Raw genomic sequence first — 17769 nt, 5'->3', positions numbered from 1 at the left:
CCTTCCCGTGGCACAAAGCCGCACTCTAGGTCGTCGGCCAGGGGAACTCTCTGCCACTAGAAGCTGCCACTGGCCACCAGCCTCAGGTGATGGAGGGACATCAGAAGGCTGGATCAGTCCAAGGTTCATCTGGTCCAGCCTCCACAGGGAAAACCACAAGCAGGACAATAATGCAACAGCACCTTCCTGCCCATGTCCCCTAGCAACTGGTGCACGTAGCCATAACTGAGCCTGGAGGTCACATGTAGCTACCAGGACTGGTAGCCATTGATAGCCTTCTCCTCCTGCAAGAATTTGCCCAGTCCCCTTTTCAAGCCATCCAAATTGGTGGCCATTGCTACGTCTTGTGGTAGCCAATTCCATAGGTCACCTGTGCACCCTGTGAAGAAGTCCTTCCTTTCGTCTGTCCTGAACGGACAGCTCCATGGGATGATGAAGACCCCTTTGGGGTTGTGATAGTACTACCTACCCCTGAGGCAAATGGCGGAATGGGCCACCAGAAGCCCCGTCTGGGGCCTCTGAAGAGGGGTCGCTTTGCCCCCGAAGGGTTGGGGCCTCCCCTCTGGGCCTGAACCATCATGGCTTCTATCACAGGATGTCCCCACACCCACTTCTCCAGGAAGTTTCTCAGACACACTTTGCTTGCTCCTGGGTGAACCCTGTGAGGACAGGAAGGGTTCAGGCCTGTTTCACAACACACACACACACACACACACCCCGGAGGGTTCAGACACTGGGACCGACAACTCTGACTCAGCGGCTGCTGGAGGGTCTGGGCAAACACGCACCCATTGCAAACCAGCCCCAAACAAAAGCCTTTGTCTCGTGGCACGACTGGTGCAGCGTCTACCTTTCCACTCTCTCCCTTGTCTGCGATGAAGCAGTTCGGCCCTCAAGCCCCGATCCTGTGGAAACGGGATGGTCACTTGGGGGGGAATGGGGTGCAGACAGGAAAGGGGTGTGGCTGTGTGGGCAGCCCCAGATAGCCAGATTTGCCCCCCAGATCCCCCCCCCAATTAGCACAAAGGAAGGTGCTGGGGGAAGCATTGAGCTTATCTTCCCCTTTGCCCGCTCTTTGGCTCTTTTCGGCCATTTGTCCGAAGCGCAGGCCATCAGTAAGAGTTATTCCACGTTTGGGAGAGGGGTTAGTCTGGATATCCTCTGGGGACGCCTTGCAGCCTGGAGTGGGTTTCGGTCAGGAGAGAGTTAACGAACCAACCGGGCATGGTGCTTTTGTGAAGGAGCTGCCTCTCTCCACGGACCGGACCGACAGCTCTTCTGGAAGGGGAATCTTTAGGTATCCAGGCTCAGCTTCTCCCCCTTTCCCTGCCCCACAAAGATGAGGTCATCCAAGCTGAGTGTGTGTGAAGAAGAAACCGCTGTTCTCTGAGAGACGCAGGCAAGATCCGGACGCAAGGCAGAGAGCTCGGCCAGCGCTCTGGGGGTTTCTTTAGGTGCAGGCGCCCCAACAGATGCAAGGGTTAATGCCGTGAGCCTTTCCTTATGCTCAGTTTGAATATATTTAAATAAACACTATATCCACAAACACGCTGCGAGTTTCCAGCAGCCTCATTCCAAGGAAACCCAGACGCTGGATCACAGGCTCTCCCCTCACCTGGAGGTCTCCCTGCTTGGACGCCATAACAGAATGAAGGGTCATGGAGTAGCTACATTTGGGGAAACATTCTACGCGTATTTAGACTGAAAAAAGTCCAGCGCCCAGCGTTCCCCAGCCAGCCACGCTGGGACTTGCAGGGCTCCTTTATTAGGACGGGAGGTTCTGTGGGCTTCCGGCCCATTTCATCATCTTATGCCGTAACACATTCACTCGCTTTGACAGTGCTGCAAGACCCCAGGTTGAATCTGTGACATGACCTGGAGGGATGGTGCCCTCTGTCCAATTTGGAGGTGTCACCGCACAGATCACTCCATTCAACAGTGTCCTCCAGCCCTCTTTGTAGCATTTTGGGGGGTGGGGTGTCTTGGAGGGGCTGCTGTGGGGAGAAGGGGGTGAGAAAGTCTGCTCCCGCCATCTTGGCTACAGGCATCTACATCTGGATCCAACCCTCTTCTGTGTTTTCTCTGCAACAGACTAGCGTGCGAACCGTTTGAGCTGTCCGCCGGAACGAACCCCGCGCCCTGCTTCAGATCAGTCCGTTTGCATCCTCTCAGAGGCCTCCACCTGGCACTTTTTGGAGAGAAGCCAAGCAAGGTTAGTGGTGTCGACCTCCCCCCACCGCAGGCCCCCTCCTCTCTCTCAGTTTCTGGGGTGGGGGTGGGGTGTTAAGGTTTCCTGGCCCGGACTTGGATTTTTGTCAAGCACTCTTGCGGAAGTAGCCGGGCTGTGTCAGCACTTGACAGTTAGTCAGAGTGGTGGCTGCAGATGTCTGACTCAGCTAGGACTTAGCGTGGGGAGGGGGGTGGTTGCGGTGGTGGTGGGGAGCATCCCGTTCCCACAAGCACTGCTGATCAGGCAAGGAGGGCGGTCCAGCCCAAGGAAGTGCAGGCAGACATCCCAGGCGAGGCCCTGTGCAACGACTCACATCATGGAGACCCCGGACAAAAATACTGGGGAAGAGATGAGTCATAGCAAGGGAGAACCGAATCCGGCTTTGTCGGGCTTCTGGCCTTTGGCCTGGAATCAACGCCACGCAGCACCCGGGACGACTCTTCCCACCCTTCCGCGCGAGGCCTCTGCGCCTGGGCCAGCCCCTTGGTGGGCTTCTTTGCCAGGCTCATTCAGAGATTGTGCGAAGGTCCCCCTCAGCTTTGCTGGGAAGCTGTTCCTCCACCCCAAGCAGAACTTGCCCCGGGTGGCTGGTGGGCCTCTGCTCAACCAGTGCATGTGCTGCGGAAGGACTGTCCCCAGAGCGGTCGCAAGCAGAGGCGGAGCAACCCAAAGCCTGCTGGGATGGGTGGGGTTGCTGTTTGGGGAACAGCAGGAAGCCAGTGTGCTTTAAAACCGGGGAGGGGAACACGTCTGAGTGTCCTCCCACCCGGCTTGCTGTGGGGCAGAACTGCAGGCGGCGCTTTGGCTGGGGACGGCCTTTGCTGTGCGCAGCCTTTCTCCAGCCAGAGGAGGGCTCTGGTCCCCTCCTTGACCGGGCCATTGGGCTGCTTCACCGGTGCCACCTCCACCTCCATCACCCAGGCAGACTCCCAGCTCCCTCCCTAAGCCCCAGAGGGAGTCAGAGCCTCCCTGGGCCAGGTGGAGGACCTCCGCAGGCCGGGGTTCCCCACCCCTACCTTAAAAACGGCCCAGCGCACCAGTGGAAGCTGGTGGCTCCAACAGCAGTAGGGCGGTGAATCTGCCCTGGGTTTCAGTGAGAACCCTAAAGGAGGGATACGGACCTTTCAGCATCCTGGAGAGCTCCGCCAGAGTTCTGGCTGGTTGTGACTGAGACCCAGAGCGGATTCACACACACAGAGAGACCTCGGAGGCTGCAGCCCCCACGCCCCACCTGTCCAATGGTGGAGGGACAGGCGGCCTTTGGGAAGGCTTTCTTGCTAGCCTGAGGTTCCTTTGGGCTCCAGCTGTGACCTTCCTAGCCTGACCCCCCTTCTGCTTGGACCGCGTGGACTTGGGTTGCTGCTTCCTCTCCCAGGCCCACCAAGGTGCATGGTGCAGCCCAGCCTCTTCCCACACGTGGAGGGCGTCCAGGGAGCTCACCCGAGAGGCCACGTTAAAGGCATGTAAGAAACCAAAGCCGACAAAAGAAGGGTCTCTTTTGGGTCCTGAACCGTAATATTAAAACAGGCCACAGCGATACGTGCATTATATTCTATCAGCCTTCCTCGAATGAGTGCCCTCCAGATGTGTTAGGACTTCCAGCATTCCTAGGCTGGGGGATGCTGGGAGTTGTAGTCCCAGCCCCTCTGAAGGGCTTACAGGGGAAGGCTGCATTGCATTATGTTTATATTATATTATCACATAGAATCGTAGAGTTGGAAGGGGCCTCTAAGGCCATCGAGTCCAACCCCCTGCTCAATACAGGAATCCACCTGAAAGCATTATGGTCACCTCATGCTATTAGGCTGCCAAGTTTCGGCATCTCTCGGTCCTCTAACGGTTAAATTCAGCATCCCAAAGGGTCACAGGATCAAAGAACTAAGAGTAGTAGCGACACTTCGGGTTTTCCATTGAACGTGGCCCACAAAGGTGGTGGGAGTGGTGGAGGCACCCCAGAGCTATGCCGGTCGTAGAACATCTCCTTCTTCCCCTCTGCGTGGGACTCCTCCTGCAGCTGTTCCAACAGGAACCCGAAGTGAAGGGGAGGGGGGGAAAGTGGGCTGGCTGGCGCAGCTGCAGGCAGTGCTCTGCGTCTGCGCAGGATCCTTGAGGCGGTGAGGGTGGGGGGGGAGGCGGCTTGGGGCTGAATTGTTCTTTGGGAACACATGGGGGGGAGGGAAGAGCCCCCACTCCACAGGACGGGCTGCTCCGTGCAGCTGCACCAAGGGGCCCTTTGGCATCGCTCGATCCGCACGGAAGGCACATGTGGGCTGCAAGAGCATCGCGGGCAGGCGGTGCGCAGCAAGCCCTCCCCCCCACCGTTGCACGTTAGCCCCACCCTGGACGGGGGGTGCAGAGAAGGCAGCTGGTGAGGTGTGTGTGTTGTGGGGGGGTCTCTCTGCAACCCTCTCCTGCCTCTTTATGCACAATCGAAGTGGGGCGTCTCCATTTCCATGTGCGGAGATTGCAGGAGACAAAGGAGAAACACCGGGGGGTGGGGGTGGGGGGTGGGAAGGATCTTGCCTGTCAAGTCTTGCTGGGGAACGTGTGCCCCTCCCCCCCAGATGTTGCAGGACTGCAGTTGCCACCTTTGGCCATGGTGGCTGGGGCGGATGGGAGCTGCAGTCCTCCAACATCTGGGCTGCAGAGGTGCCAGCCCTGCCACAGACAGACCCACCTGCCCCACATCTGGTGCCCTCCAGATGCGTGAGACGATAACTCCCAGCATCCCCCAGCCTGGGAATGCTGGGGGTTGGTGTCCCATGCAGGACCATCAGCTACGCAGGGGGCGTTTCTCCTAGCAGCAGTAGTGGCAACGAAATGACAGGCACGCCAGCCCTCAGTGGTACTACGGAAGTGGCAGAGCTCCCCGGGCCTGTTCCTGTGGGTGGAAGGAGGAACGTCCCGGAGCTCCACAGCCGCTGCCGGCCTCTGAATCCTTTAAAATCCCGCTATTCAGGCCAACTCAAACCACCACCACCCAGTGTGCAGGCTTACAAGTGCTCCAGGTCTCTGCCTCGGGCTCAGTGTTACGTCTCTCTTTTGCACCAGGCTCCGGCGGGTGGCTCTCAGCAGAGACTCCAGGGAAAGGCCACATCTACCCAGCCCTGTACGATGGAGGTAAGTGTGTGTGTGTGTGGGGGGGGTCCCTGTTGCAGCAGCATGCAAAGGTTGGGCAGGGTCACCTCCTCCTTGGTTGGGAATAAGTGAACCTCCTTTTGGGCCCTCCAGATGTTCCATCCATGACCATGCTGGCTGGGCTTGTGGGAGTTGTAGTCTAAAACCATGTACATTGATGGTGCTATATAAATAAATAAATAAATAAATAAATAAATAAATAAATAAATAAATAATAATAATAATAATAATAATAATAATAATAATAATAATAATACATCTGGAGGGTACCTGGTTCTTCCTCTCTTGCCCCCATCCTTGGCTTTGGGGCTTTCCCTCCCTGTTGCTCCTGTCACCGACACTGCCCCCCTCCCGCCAGTGAGGGCTCTGTAGGGGGCCAAATAGGATGCGAAGCCAAGGATGTGTGGGTGGCAGGCAGACTCCCCCCCCTCTTTTTAAGGCAGCAGGAAGCAGCAGGAAGCAAAGGCCCTTTCAGCGGTGCCATAAGGACAACATTCTGGGCTTTTTGCTGTTCCGAAACCATTTTTATTTTGGTCTTCTGGTTTTATCATAAAAGAGAACCTGTTTCAGGGCACAAACATCCTATGGATGTTTAGTCAGGAAAAAAGTCCTACAACTCCCAGCATTCTCCAGCTAGCCAGGCTCGTGGCTGCAGGACATTTTTTTGCAGGCTAAACTTGCATAGGTTTGCACCCTTCACGTGCTGCTAACTTTTTACTTTTACTTATTCTATTTTGATTCTGCTTTAAACTTTTGAATGTTTTTAGGTTGCGTTTTATAGCGCTGTTGCATGTCATGTTTTTAATTAAGTCCTGCTCTGTGAACCGCCCAGAGTGCTTCAGCTATTGGCCGGTATAGAAGTGGAAAATGAAACAGAATGATCGTTTTGGTTTTGTTTGTTAACCAAAGATTAAATGACACGGCGGGGGGGGGGGGGGGGAGGACACCCCCCACCCCAGTTTGTCCACCTTGAGTTCTTCTTGCAGTGTGGGGCGAGAGGGAGTTCTTCGTAAGGGAATCATGTTTCTTTTCTCCTCCTCCTTCTCCTTCCAGGGCCCGGTGGCCTTCGCTGAGGTGGCCGTGTATTTCACCAAGGGGGAGTGGACTCTCCTGGCCCCGGGCCAAAGGCTGCTGTACAAAGAAGTCATGCTGGAGAACTACGGCCATGTGGCCAACGTGGGTAAGGATTCCATGGATCCATTTCGGCTCCTTGCCAGCCAAAGCCCTGCACCCAGGGCAGCTGTTCTGTGCCCTGGGATGGGAGTAAGCCCCATCGAACTCAGTGTGACTTAATTCTGTGCAGACCTGTGCAGGATTCCGAAAAGCACAAGGTCCCGGGAAGCTGCCAGAGTCAGCTGCTTGTAGCTGCTCGCAACACCTGCTTGTTTCCTCTTGCTCCGTTTTGCCTGAACGTTTCGCAGCCGGAAGTGATGCGCCTGTGTGTTTCCTCCAAACTAGCTCCCGATCCTGCCTTCCTTTCCAAACCTGCCCTCATCTCTTGGATGGAGGAAGGGGAGGAAGAACTATTTGTCCAGGATCCAGAGAGAGGAAAGAGATCTGCAGTTACCTGCTCAGGTGGGTGGTAGGATTGTTTGTTGCCAGGGATTTGGGGGAGAGGGCTCCCTGGATGGCCGGTAGATTCTTTGGTCTGTCTTGAATATCATCCAGGACCAGCTTGATCCCGTGAAGCAGAGAATTCCTGTCCACTTTGACACCCGGCAGGATCTCTCCTTTCCTCTTAATAAGACCCAAAATTATTGTGGGCTGAAGCAAAGTAAGAACTGCTGAGCACTCAAAGAGCGTGAGTTGGGAGGCACACAACCCCTTGCCAAAGATGACCCTAACCCACCCCCAGGGCTATCAAAACATTTTCCATTCCTTCACCAGGACAGAAGCTGGACTGGGGTGGGTCAAGCAACCAAATCTGTGTTAGTTAGAGCTAATTGATTCGAGGCTCCAGTTCTCACTTGTCCTCCCCCACCCCAATGCTCTCTTCTTATCCAGGAGCTGATGGGAAAGATTGTGTGGAGCCAAGTGTTATGTCCTTGGAGACAACTGAGCAGGAGCGAGAGGGATTCAAGAGGCAGAAGGGCAACCTGGAAGAGAGCTGGAGAAAGAAAGCCGTTCTTTGCCAGGATGGCAACTACCACGAAGGCCCATTTGAGCAAGACCATCACATGGCAGAAGGAAAGGATGAGTTTGCTTGGTGTGCGGAAAGATCCAATTGGAAACCTAGCATTGATTCACACTGCCAACTGCACCCTTGGGAGTGTGGGAAGCGCGTCAGTCAGAGCTCAGGCCTTGTATCACATCAAAGAACCCACACGAGTGAAAATGCCTTGGAGCAGGGTGGATCAAAGATGCAGGAAGAAAACCAAAGGGGGGCACAGAGGATTAATGTCCTTCCTTCTCAGAGTGAGGACGCCCATGTCATCCCAATCGAACAAGAAAAAAGTAATGGAAAGAGGATCAAGAGGTGCTCTGTACATGTAAAGACCTTTAGTCATACATCAAGTCTTAAGACACATCAAAGATTTCACGCAAGGGAAAGGCCACGTGGCTACTCAGACTGTGGCAAGAGCATTCAACATACTTCGCATTTCATTAGACATCAAACAGTCCACATGGGGGGAAAAACATTTCAGTGCTTGGAGTGCGGAAAGGTTTTCTGCCAGAGCTCCAATACAAATCAAAGAATCCACACAGGAGAAGAACCTTATAAATGCCTGGAGTGTGAAAAGAGCTTCAACCAGCATTCAAACCTTACTTCGCACCACAGAACTCACAGCGGTGAGAAGCCTTATCAATGTCTGGAGTGTGGGAAGAGCTTCAAGTGGAATGCACACCTTAACTCCCATCAAAGAATGCATGTGGGGGAAAAGCCGTTTCAGTGCTTGGAGTGCGGAAAGAGCTTCAGCCAGAGGATACATTTGACTAAACATCAGGGACTTCACACAGGGGAAAAACCCTTTAAATGCTTGGAGTGTGGAAAGTGCTTCAGCCAGAGCTCCACTCTTACTTCACATCATATAATCCATACAGGGGAAAAACCATTTACATGCTTAGAGTGTGGAAAGGGTTTCACTCAGAGAATCCACCTTACGACACATCAAATAACCCACACAGGGGAAAAACCATATAAATGCCTGGAGTGTGGAAGGCAGTTTAGTCAGAGCTCCAACCTCGCTACACACCAAAGAATTCACACAGGGGAGAAGCCGTATCATTGCTTGGAGTGTGGAAAGAGTTTTAGTGAGCGCTCAAGCCTTACTTTTCACGAAAGATTCCACACAGGGGAGAAACCTTACAAATGCTCAGAGTGTGGAAAGAGCTTCAGCCGTAGCACGTGCCTGACATCTCATCAGAGAATTCACACAGGGGAAAAACCATACAAATGCCGGGAGTGTGGAAAGAGCTTCAGTTGGAGCTCAAGTCTTACAAAACATGAAGGACTCCACACAGGGGAAAAACGATACAAATGTTTGGAGTGTGGAAAGAGCTTCGTTAACAGCGGACACCTCACAAGACATCAAATAATCCACACGGGAGAGAAACCTTACAAATGCTTGGAGTGTGGGAAGAGCTTCAGTCAGAGCTCCAGCCTGACTTCACATCAAAGGATTCACACAGGGGAAAAACCATATCAGTGCCTGCAGTGTGGGAAGCGCTTCAGTCAGCGTTCAAACCTTACTAGACATCAAGGAATCCACATCGGGGGAAACAATACAAATGCTTGTAGTGTTGAAAAACCTCCGTTAATAGGCAACAACTTGCTAGACATCAAATAATCCACACAGGAGAGAAAACTTACAATGGTCATAGTGTAGAATGCGTTTCAACTAGAGTGCATAGTCAGTCACTTAGGAAAGAACTTAAGTGAGCACTGAAAACATTACCAAACAGCAGAGTCAGTCTCTAGCTAAACTATTGTAAATCATCAGAAACCTGGGCAGGTTAACATGGGGGAAAGTGGCCATTGAGGTAGAGGGATGCAAACTAGTCTTACCACGCAAACTTGTGCCTGTTTCAGAAGCAAGTCCCACTACGTTCAACAGGGCTCCCCTCCCACCCCCAGGTAATTCTGTGTAGGCTTGCAGCCTGCCAGCCCCTCTGGAAAAGGTGACAGCTGACTGGAGAAGTTTCCAAAACTGAGGAAAGGACCTGCCAGGTTCAAAAGGAGTTTCCTGAAAGACAGCTGGTGTGTTTTCTTGCCCTTGCCCCTTCCTAGACTCCATTTGGAGATGATCTGAAAACAAAGGACTCCTGGGACCACGTAGACCTTCCTTAGCATAGCCCCTCACCCCAGGCAGTTGTAGAAAAGCCTACGGAGTCTGGTGCACACGCGTGTGTATTTTGTTTTTGGTAGTTGTAGAAATAGTTTCTTTTGAAATTTAACTGTCCTGTAAACTCAGACTACTTTTATGATATTAATTTGTCATTGCAACTATGTGCCTTAATGCCCCCGTTTCAAGTCGTCACTGTAGCGCATGCATACCGTCGAATACTGGGGTTCCTTTGATACGATTTAAGGCTTACTGAGGTCTGGAATAGCTCGGTGCTGGCAAGATACTGAGGTTTTGAAAAACAGGCAGAGTCAAAGACAGGAGTTGAGGGGAAACGTTCCGAGAGCCTCCCAATCCACAACCCCAGAAAAAGTATCTGCCTGATACCTGTGTGGAAGAAGTCTTGCTCAATGGGGGCAGGACAAGGCCGATGTTCAGCATGCACTAGCAGCTGTGTCTGACCCAGAAACATGGTTGTCCAACGGGTTCATCTGAGCCGCCATTCAAAGAGCTGTGTGGCTGGTCCCCTGCGCGGCTCCCATCACATCTGGATCTCTGTAGCTGGCACAGCAGTTGAGCCCTCGCCAGGCATCAAGACCCCCTCTGGGTTTAAGAACTGACACTAGAGCTGCAAAAAAAGAAGAAGACAGTAGGTGCTGGGGAGAAAAACAAATAGATTGGGCGGGGGGAGGGGGGGGAGAAAAGAAGTGAAGCATGTTCAAGGGCCCACCAGGATAAGCTACATCAGCGGCAGTTGGTGTTTTGTTGTTTTCTTTAGAATGTAGCTTGGCTACTGCTGCAAGTGTGTGTGTGTATGTGTGTGTGTGTGTGTGCGTGTGTCCGTCCCCCTCGACACACGCAGTGCTGCATTAGGAATGAGATGGCATTTTAGTTCATTATTATATTTTGACCACTTTGGGAGGTCACCAAAATGTGGGGGACAACCGCCGACCCACAATTTTCTAAATGTTTCCTGGAGCAGTTTACAGAATAAAATACAACCCTCAAAATACAACAAATAAAATGCAGCATAAACAATGAGGGTGGCTAGAAGGCGCTTTCAGTGGTCTTAAACCTATCTAACGGCCAGTCCAGAAGAAATTCCTAAGTAAGGTTACATAAGACAGCAGCTGAGATGTCTTGGACTGTGACCCACCGAGGACAATTTCTAGGTTTATGCTCTGTACTAAAGGTGTTTGGGTGCCCATCAACAGATGGTCCCTGAGCAGCTCACAGAACAAAAATAAATACAGGGTCATTAAAATACAACCAAGACAATAGAATGTAGCATAAAGAACTTTTCTTTCTAGTAGAGGAAAATGCAGCCAGATTTTGCCACTCAGTTTCAGCATGGTGGTTTGCGTCGTCAAGTATCTGCTTAAATAAAACAGAACTTGGCTTCAGCGCCTACCTCTAATTATACTGGTAGGATCCTGCGATGCTGGTCAGCACCAGGATGGTTTCGATCTGACACAAATAAAGGCCAAAAGAAGTTGCAGGAGGAAGGGCTGCGGGGCTGGGAGGTCTTCATCGTGGCTGGTCCCGACCGCTTTCACCACTACAGGGTCCTCTTGGATGGTCAGTATCAGGCTGGGTTGGGTTGGTGGGGATGCCAAAACAGCTCACACTGCCAGCCCCAGGGCCCCCCAAATCTATTTCCCACGGTCCCAGATCGATTTCCCAGGGCCCCGAGTGTCCATTGAGACCAACGGAAGGGCGTTGTTGGTTTTTCTCAGCTTAATTGCCACACAAAGTGATTTTCAAGGAGGGTTGCAGTGGGGAAGAAAGGGGTTTAACGGCCTCCATCCCACTGGCTGCAACAACACACACGCACCTGCTGCTACCCGTGCATAGAAATCTTCCCCCTGGATGGCGATTCACCACAGGATGATGTGGGGCAGGCAGGGCGCGTCTTATTTGAGAATAAATCCTGGTCAGAGTTTCAAAATCGGCATGTATGTATGTATGTATGTATAGACCCTGCCATTTCCAGATCTGGTGCCCATCAGCCCCTGCTACCAGCTAAGACTTGATGGGTTGTGGCCTAAGACCGGCCGGCGCTCGACCCATCTGAAATTAGCTTTTTGACTTGTGCCGGAGATACCTGGCTCTCGTTTATCGTTGCTTATACTCCCCTTCCCCAGCCATTTTATACTCACAACAACCCTGTAAGGTAGGTTAAGCCAAGAGAGGGCGAGTGCTGCTCCCAGGGCAACGGGCAGGGCATGGAACCCGGGTCTTCTCAACCTGAGCCTGTTTTCCCTGCTTTTTTTCAAGCCATTGACCCACAAAAAACAAATCCTTTGGTGCAAAACCCATCTGGCTGGGAACACCTGTGTGGCACCTGCTTTGGCCCTGCCTGGAGAAACCAGAGTGGGCTAATTCTAAGGTGTGTTTGTTTGTTTGTTTTTGAAGAGAGACAGCTGAATAGCAAAAAAAATCCAAGCAAATAACTAGCAAACAAAAGACTGTTTAGTGAACTGACCAACACGAAAAATATTTCCAGTGTAAAAAACTTGGGCTTGAAGAGCCCAGAGTGGGCGAACGCTGCGAGCCGGAAGAAATCAAGCAGCAGGCCAAATCTGGCCCGTGGACTGTCCATTCCCCACCCACATCGCACCATCAGCTTCCTCCGCTGGGCCTCTCTTGCTTCAGGATGCTGTAGCTGCTGGCTGAGATTTTGGAGGGTGTTCTTTGCGCTGATGTGGGGGCTGCCGGGAGGCAGAAGCTGAGCGGGAGAATCTCTGGGAATAATCCTGAAGTGCCAACATAGAAACCAAAACAGAAATATTAGATTCCAGAAATTAAGTCAGTGAAATGGATTGATAAGAAATCAGTGAGGCTAATTAACCTGTGGAACTCATTGCTGCAGGATGGGGCCTTCAGAAAAAAGAATAGACCAATTCGGAGGCAACAGTTTGATCGGATAGACAGAGGTGGTACCAGATGTGGGGACAAAACCACAGCATAGGAGCCTCCGAGGGCCTCCCAAGACCGCCGCAGCCTCCAGGGTGCCTCTGATTTCTCCTTCCTCCCTGTCGGCCTCCCTTTGGCTTCCTCACCTGCTTCCGGCAGATATCCAGCAGCACTCCGGCCCGCGCCAGGCACCAGATCTCCCCCACCAGCGAGATGAGGACGTTCACGATGTCCATCCACCGGCCCACTGTCATCAGCAGGATCAGCAGACCGCCCATCCTGACAAAGACCGTCTGGTAGGCCATCTGATCGGTGGGGTTCTGACGCTGCTCTTCTGCCGTTCAACCAGTGAACAGAAAAGTCAGGGTTAAGAAGAAATGTAGAATGTTGGCGCTGGCCAACTACCGGGGTGGGGGCACCATATTCTAGACAAACTCACAATCTGCAGGTGAGGGGGAAGCAGCAGGGGCATCCCACCAGTCCTGCTGAAAAAACATTGGCTGATTTTCCTCTTCCCTCTGCCTCCCTTTTTCCTTTTGTGTCACGTCTGTTTAGATTGCAAGCCTGCGAGGACTTGTTTTATTGATTTTTCTTGGCAAATGCCTGGTTACATATAAACGATTGAATATAAGCCACTGAGGAGTGGGATAAAAATGCTTGAAAGCAAGCGAGAAAGCAAGCACCAGCACCTGTCCAAGACCGTTCTGCATGCCAAGGGGGCCCTATGCCTCCAAGCCATTGACCTTCCCAGTAAAGAAACCAAACTGAACAACAGATAGAAGCCAGAAGTGCCAGGAATTGAATGTTAGCAGAACTTCCTGTGACATCACAGAATGTTCAAAGACATTCCAGCTGCTCAAGGTGAGGGAGGGGGTCAGAAGCTTAACATTGATTTAAAACTGTTAAATCATTAAAGACATTAATAAAGTAAGTGAAATATTTTGCAAACAGCACGGCTTCCTTTCAGGAGGGAGCAGGGACTCACCCTGCATGTAGATGACCAGGAGCGTGTAGCAGATGGTGAGCGGGGTCCAGAACCGGATGGCCTCGGAGGTGGTGAGGAAGTCCCGGTTGATCAGTGCCACTGCGGCCAAGTCTGCCACCATGAAAGTGACCTTGAGGGCGTTGGCCAGCAGCCGGGGGATGCCGTGCCAGGTGGTGAGCAGGAAGAGGCAGGCGCCGCAGTAGCGCTCCTTGCAGTGCAGCTCGTACATCGTGAAGACGTGGCGGGCCACGCGCCACACGTAGCTGGTCAGGAGGGCAGCCAGGCCCACGCTGAGGAGCAGGTTCCACGTGCGGTGGGGCGCCCCTTCCTGGAGGTAGCCGAGGCTGCACGAGACGCCGCAGCCCAGGGAATACTGGCACAGCAGGTAGAGCTGGCAGCTGTGCACCCCCTGCGGAACCAGGGAATCGGGCTGCATTCACACGACTGAAACACGTTCATGTGGTCGACCGCCGGAGTGGGCAGAGAGCGCTAGACCAGAGTGGCTTTGCTCCACCTAAGAGCCTGGCTAGGTGGGGGGATCCCCTGCGTGACACTTCCCCTGCATGTCCATTCGTTGCAGAAGAAGCAACAGAGGGGCTTGCGGCACCTTAAAGGTGGCATCTGTCGAAATGGACGGCGTCCACGAAAGCTTCTGCTGGAATACGTTTGCTAGTCAGCCCTCAAGTTGCCACAAGACTCTGTGTTGTTCTGGTCAGGTCTGCATGAAGCCCCAGGAGGGATCCTCCTGTTCAAAGGAGCCCCCGCGTCCCTGCGCCCGAGGCTGCCTAGAAGCGGAACCTCTGCTCTCCAAATGAGCCTGGCTTCCCCGAAGGTGAAGCTCCCAGACCAGCTTCCCTGGGCTGAGCTTCGAAGCCAGCGAGCTCTCCTTCCCACAGCTGGGGCCACCCAAAGAGGGTCACGCTGTCCACCCCCCCCCAGCTGCCCAAGGAGAACAGGAAAGCAGCGTCTCACCTTGTCGAGGGAGAGGATGGTGGACACGGCCCGGAGGGAGAATTCCAGTACCACCAGGGCAGCCACGCGGTGCCCCACCACCATGAAGGTGCCGCTCAGCACGAGGAGATGCAGCTGGTCAAGCAGGGACCACTGGTGCCGGATTCTCTCCTTCTCCTTCTGCCGCTCTGGGTCGCTGAGGGGGCAAGAAGGACAGGTCAGGCCCAGGAGCAGGCACAACTCCCATCAGGCTGAGCCAGCACAGCTATTGCTGATGGATGATGGGAGCTGTGGGCCAAGACTCCTGGAGGCCGACCAGTTCCCAGCCCAGCTTGAGGCCCACATCTCCAAAGGCCTTCTGCGTCAAACCCGCTCTACGTGCTGGAGGAGAGGCGGCAGGTGAGCCTAGAGATCCAGATGGTCACGGAGGAGGGAGCAGCATCCCAAGGGTGGTCGCACCGAAAGGGTATTACAATAGGGGCAGATTTATTCTTTATTTTATTTCCTATTGCCTTTTCCACAGCAGCCACCCACTGGGTCAAGGGTTTCATTGCTGATGCTCCACCCACTTCTACGCAATGAATGCAAATGGATTTTTAAAAGGGCCAATGTCGTCCCCCCCTCTGCCCGCCGAGGGACCCTGGCAGATGGGCTCTGCACGCGGGCAGAGGCCCTCTGTTCCTCGTCCCGAGTGGAGTTGGGGTGGATGAAGCCCAGCCCAAACAAAGCTCCTGCTCAGTCCTGACCCAAACAACAGAACAAGCTCCCGCCCAAGTCCCTCCCCAGCTGCCTGCGGAGGACCCTCTGCCCGATGGGTAATGGACCCACTGCCCAGCCTCTGCTTTCGAAGCCCAGGAGATCAGAGACGTGTACAAACAGCCTTTCCCAACCTGCTGCCCTCCAGCTGTGCTCAGCTACCACTCCCAGCACCCCCCAGCCAGCCCTGCTGGGAGTTGTAGTCCAACACACCTGAAAGGCGCCAGGTTGGGGAAGGCCACATTCAAAAGAACCACAGCAACCAGTAGCACCTTCCGCAATGGATTCCCCAGGGGGCAGAGATCAAGGACCCGTCCTGCTCAACGGGAACAGCTGAAGCACTGGCAGTTCTGCCAGCAAGCCGATGCTTTCACCACAAGAGCCAGGATGCTGGCAGGACTTGAGGGTCTATGCCCACCCACCCACCCTCCTCCCTGCCATGAAGGGGACTGCAGCAAACCCCAAAGAGCTGAGCGGGGAAGCCATCTCCCTTGATTCCCAGAAGAAGGGCTGGGCCGGGGTCTCCACGCCCCCTTCCAGCAGGCACTCACTTCAGGCACTGGATGTAGATGTAGATCTTCATCAGGCTGCACAGGATGGCAACGGCACAGGCGCCCACCAGCCCTGCAAGGGAGCAGCAAACATCAGAAAGGGCTGGGGTCAGGCCCCAGGGTGGAATGCCAAGTGTCGGTGGGTGGGTGAGTGTATGTGACACCGGCTCACCCTGCAAGAGGGAGTCCACGAGGCTGGAGCCCCAGTCCAGGCTGGGAAAGGTGGGCAGCCATGAGACCAGGTAGGCGTGGAGGCCGGACACCATTTTGCCCAGGACCCCAGCGGTGGTTTCAAAGGTCTGCAGAGAGGCAGCAGCCGGAAGGAGCTGATCAGGGCCGCCGGGAGAGAGGAGCAGCCTTGGGCCGCCCGGGTGAGTCAATCATTGCCTGCTCTTCCCCTCCTGGTCCGGGGAGGGAGGAGGCCGCAGTGGGCGAAGGGCGCTTTGCCCGGCCCTTTCTGATAACTGGGTTTGGGCTCTCCCTCTGCCACTGGGAGCCTTACGGTACAAAGGTTAATTTGGGGGAAGCTGCAATAGCTCTGATTTGGTCACCACCCCCACCCCCACCCACGCCCAGCTGTCCGGCTCGAACGTGACTGTTGGTGGCCACCAGAGGGCAGGTGGAGCCTTCATGTGAAACGGAGCCAAAGGGGCTAATAGCTCGGGAAAACACAAAAGCAGCAGCAGCAGCAGCAGCAGAGAAATAGCTTTATTACGACTTAATCCAACAGGCTGAAAGAAGCAAGCAAGCTTTTGAGTTGCCCAAAGCCCAGTGAAGAAGTTCTGGCAAGCTGGCCTCAATTTTTTGGTAGCCGTTTCCAGAGGTGTATTAGCCCTGTTAAGTCTGTTGTGGCCAGATCAGATTGCCAAAGGGTGTGATGCTGTGTTTAAAGACTTGGGGGGGGGGCCCGCAAAAGATTGAATGGATCGGAGACCACGTTGTCACATGCAAGATGCAGCACCGCCTGCTGCAGCCGGCAAAGGGGGCCTCTGCATATTGAGGGGAAGGAAAACATCACCAGCAGCCTCAACACGCAACAGCTGCACAAGCATCAGCGGGTCTCACGGCGTGAAGCTTCACAGAAGTGTCCCAGACCGGGCGGCTTGTGTTTCTCGGCCCCTGTGAGGGCCACCGTTGGCCTCCTTCCTCCAACCGCCTATTACTCGGTGTGTGTACGATCTCTCTGAGGATGCATTGCACCTCCAAACTCTGGCCCCCAAACGCCTCCTGCCTTGACAAACGGCGCCGGACTCAGCCTCCACTTCTCGGTGAATTTAGTCAGCCCCGGGAGCGATATTCTGCAACGCAAGCCCGGCCTCGTCTGGGGCGGCTTCATACCTGGGCCCAACCTGCCAGAGGGGCTGTCTGTCAGAGCACACGTTCTGTGTCTCCCCAGCACCACCAGTCCAATTGCAGCTTCTACACTAGTTTGGGGAAATGCAGTCTGACAACATTTGGAGGACAGACAAGGCCCATCCCTCCCTCGCCGTTGGCTACGCTGGCTGGGGCTGAAGGGGCTGAGCTGTGCGCCCCACAGCACACATTGGCCCTGGCCTGACCAGAAAGCACCTGGCTTCCGTCTGGAGGCCAGAGAGGCCAGCCGGGGACTCGCTGCTGCTGCTGCTGTGTGGCCTTTTAAGCTGCTAGTAAGGCAGACAGGCGTCTTCCTTTCCCCATGTGTGGTTGGGATTCCCGTTCCCAAGGGCCAGTGGAGCCTTTGCCCCGCCATGTGGTGGTACTTGCACCAGGCTGCCTCCGTCACAGCGAGGTGTCGGCCAGAGACGCGCCTCTCCAGCGTCGTTCCCCTGCGGGCTGGCCCCTTCCGCCGAGGCCATGCAGGGACAGACCTGCGCTGTGGCTTGTTGCTCATTAACAAGCCCGTTCAAACCAGTGGCAGGAGCATGCGCAAAGCTGGGCGCTCAGAAGTCCAGCCTCTGTTGACTTTCTCCCAGCTCCCAC

The 17769-nt window shown here is 54.2% G+C and overlaps 2 protein-coding genes across 3 annotated transcripts in view; one reads left to right on the top strand and one right to left on the bottom strand.

The window, feature by feature from the left end:
• LOC134411305 (zinc finger protein ZFP2-like) overlaps positions 1-10274 on the top strand; it is a 34017-nt gene extending 23743 nt beyond the window's left edge. Inside the window, exons 3-7 of the mRNA XM_063145019.1 lie at positions 2092-2212; positions 5282-5350; positions 6422-6548; positions 6827-6943; positions 7373-10274. Coding sequence (XP_063001089.1) covers positions 2092-2212; positions 5282-5350; positions 6422-6548; positions 6827-6943; positions 7373-9156 — 2218 coding nt within the window. The 3' untranslated portion in view covers positions 9157-10274. The remainder of the gene's footprint in view (positions 1-2091; positions 2213-5281; positions 5351-6421; positions 6549-6826; positions 6944-7372) is intronic.
• Positions 10275-12105: 1831 nt separating this feature from the next.
• On the bottom strand, positions 12106-16187 carry TMEM82 (transmembrane protein 82). 2 transcript variants are annotated; one of them, XM_063145047.1, is made up of 6 exons: positions 15983-16187; positions 15811-15883; positions 14525-14699; positions 13553-13961; positions 12714-12968; positions 12106-12407 (listed from the first exon to the last, which is right to left on the bottom strand). In XM_063145047.1, the coding sequence occupies exons 1-6, from the start codon at positions 16074-16076 to the stop codon at positions 12274-12276; spliced, it is 1140 nt and encodes a 379-aa protein (XP_063001117.1). In that variant the 5' UTR covers positions 16077-16187; the 3' UTR covers positions 12106-12273. The 2 variants fall into 2 exon arrangements, with proteins under 2 accessions (XP_063001117.1, XP_063001118.1); XM_063145048.1 differs by having other exon boundaries at positions 12714-12901; positions 15983-16182.
• Positions 16188-17769: the final 1582 nt, after the last annotated feature.

This window comes from Elgaria multicarinata, chromosome 20, assembly GCF_023053635.1.
Source record: "Elgaria multicarinata webbii isolate HBS135686 ecotype San Diego chromosome 20, rElgMul1.1.pri, whole genome shotgun sequence".
In the NCBI taxonomy this organism is placed as follows: Eukaryota; Metazoa; Chordata; class Lepidosauria; order Squamata; family Anguidae; genus Elgaria; species Elgaria multicarinata.
Note: the sequence above shows the minus strand (reverse complement) of the source record. Positions and strands in the feature narration are given on the sequence as shown.

What these genes read in the sequence shown, in the direction of transcription:
- TMEM82 (XM_063145047.1), bottom strand. Translation starts at nt 16,076, where the DNA reads ATGGTGTCCGGCCTCCACGCCTACCTGGTCTCATGGCTGCCCACCTTT. An exon ending in ATCTACATCCAGTGCCTGAA is followed by an intron (nt 14,700 to 15,810) that starts GTGAGTGCCTGC and finishes TTGCCCCCTCAG; the next exon opens with CGACCCAGAGCGGCAGAAGG. An exon ending in CCATCCTCTCCCTCGACAAG is followed by an intron (nt 13,962 to 14,524) that starts GTGAGACGCTGC and finishes CTGGTTCCGCAG; the next exon opens with GGGGTGCACAGCTGCCAGCT.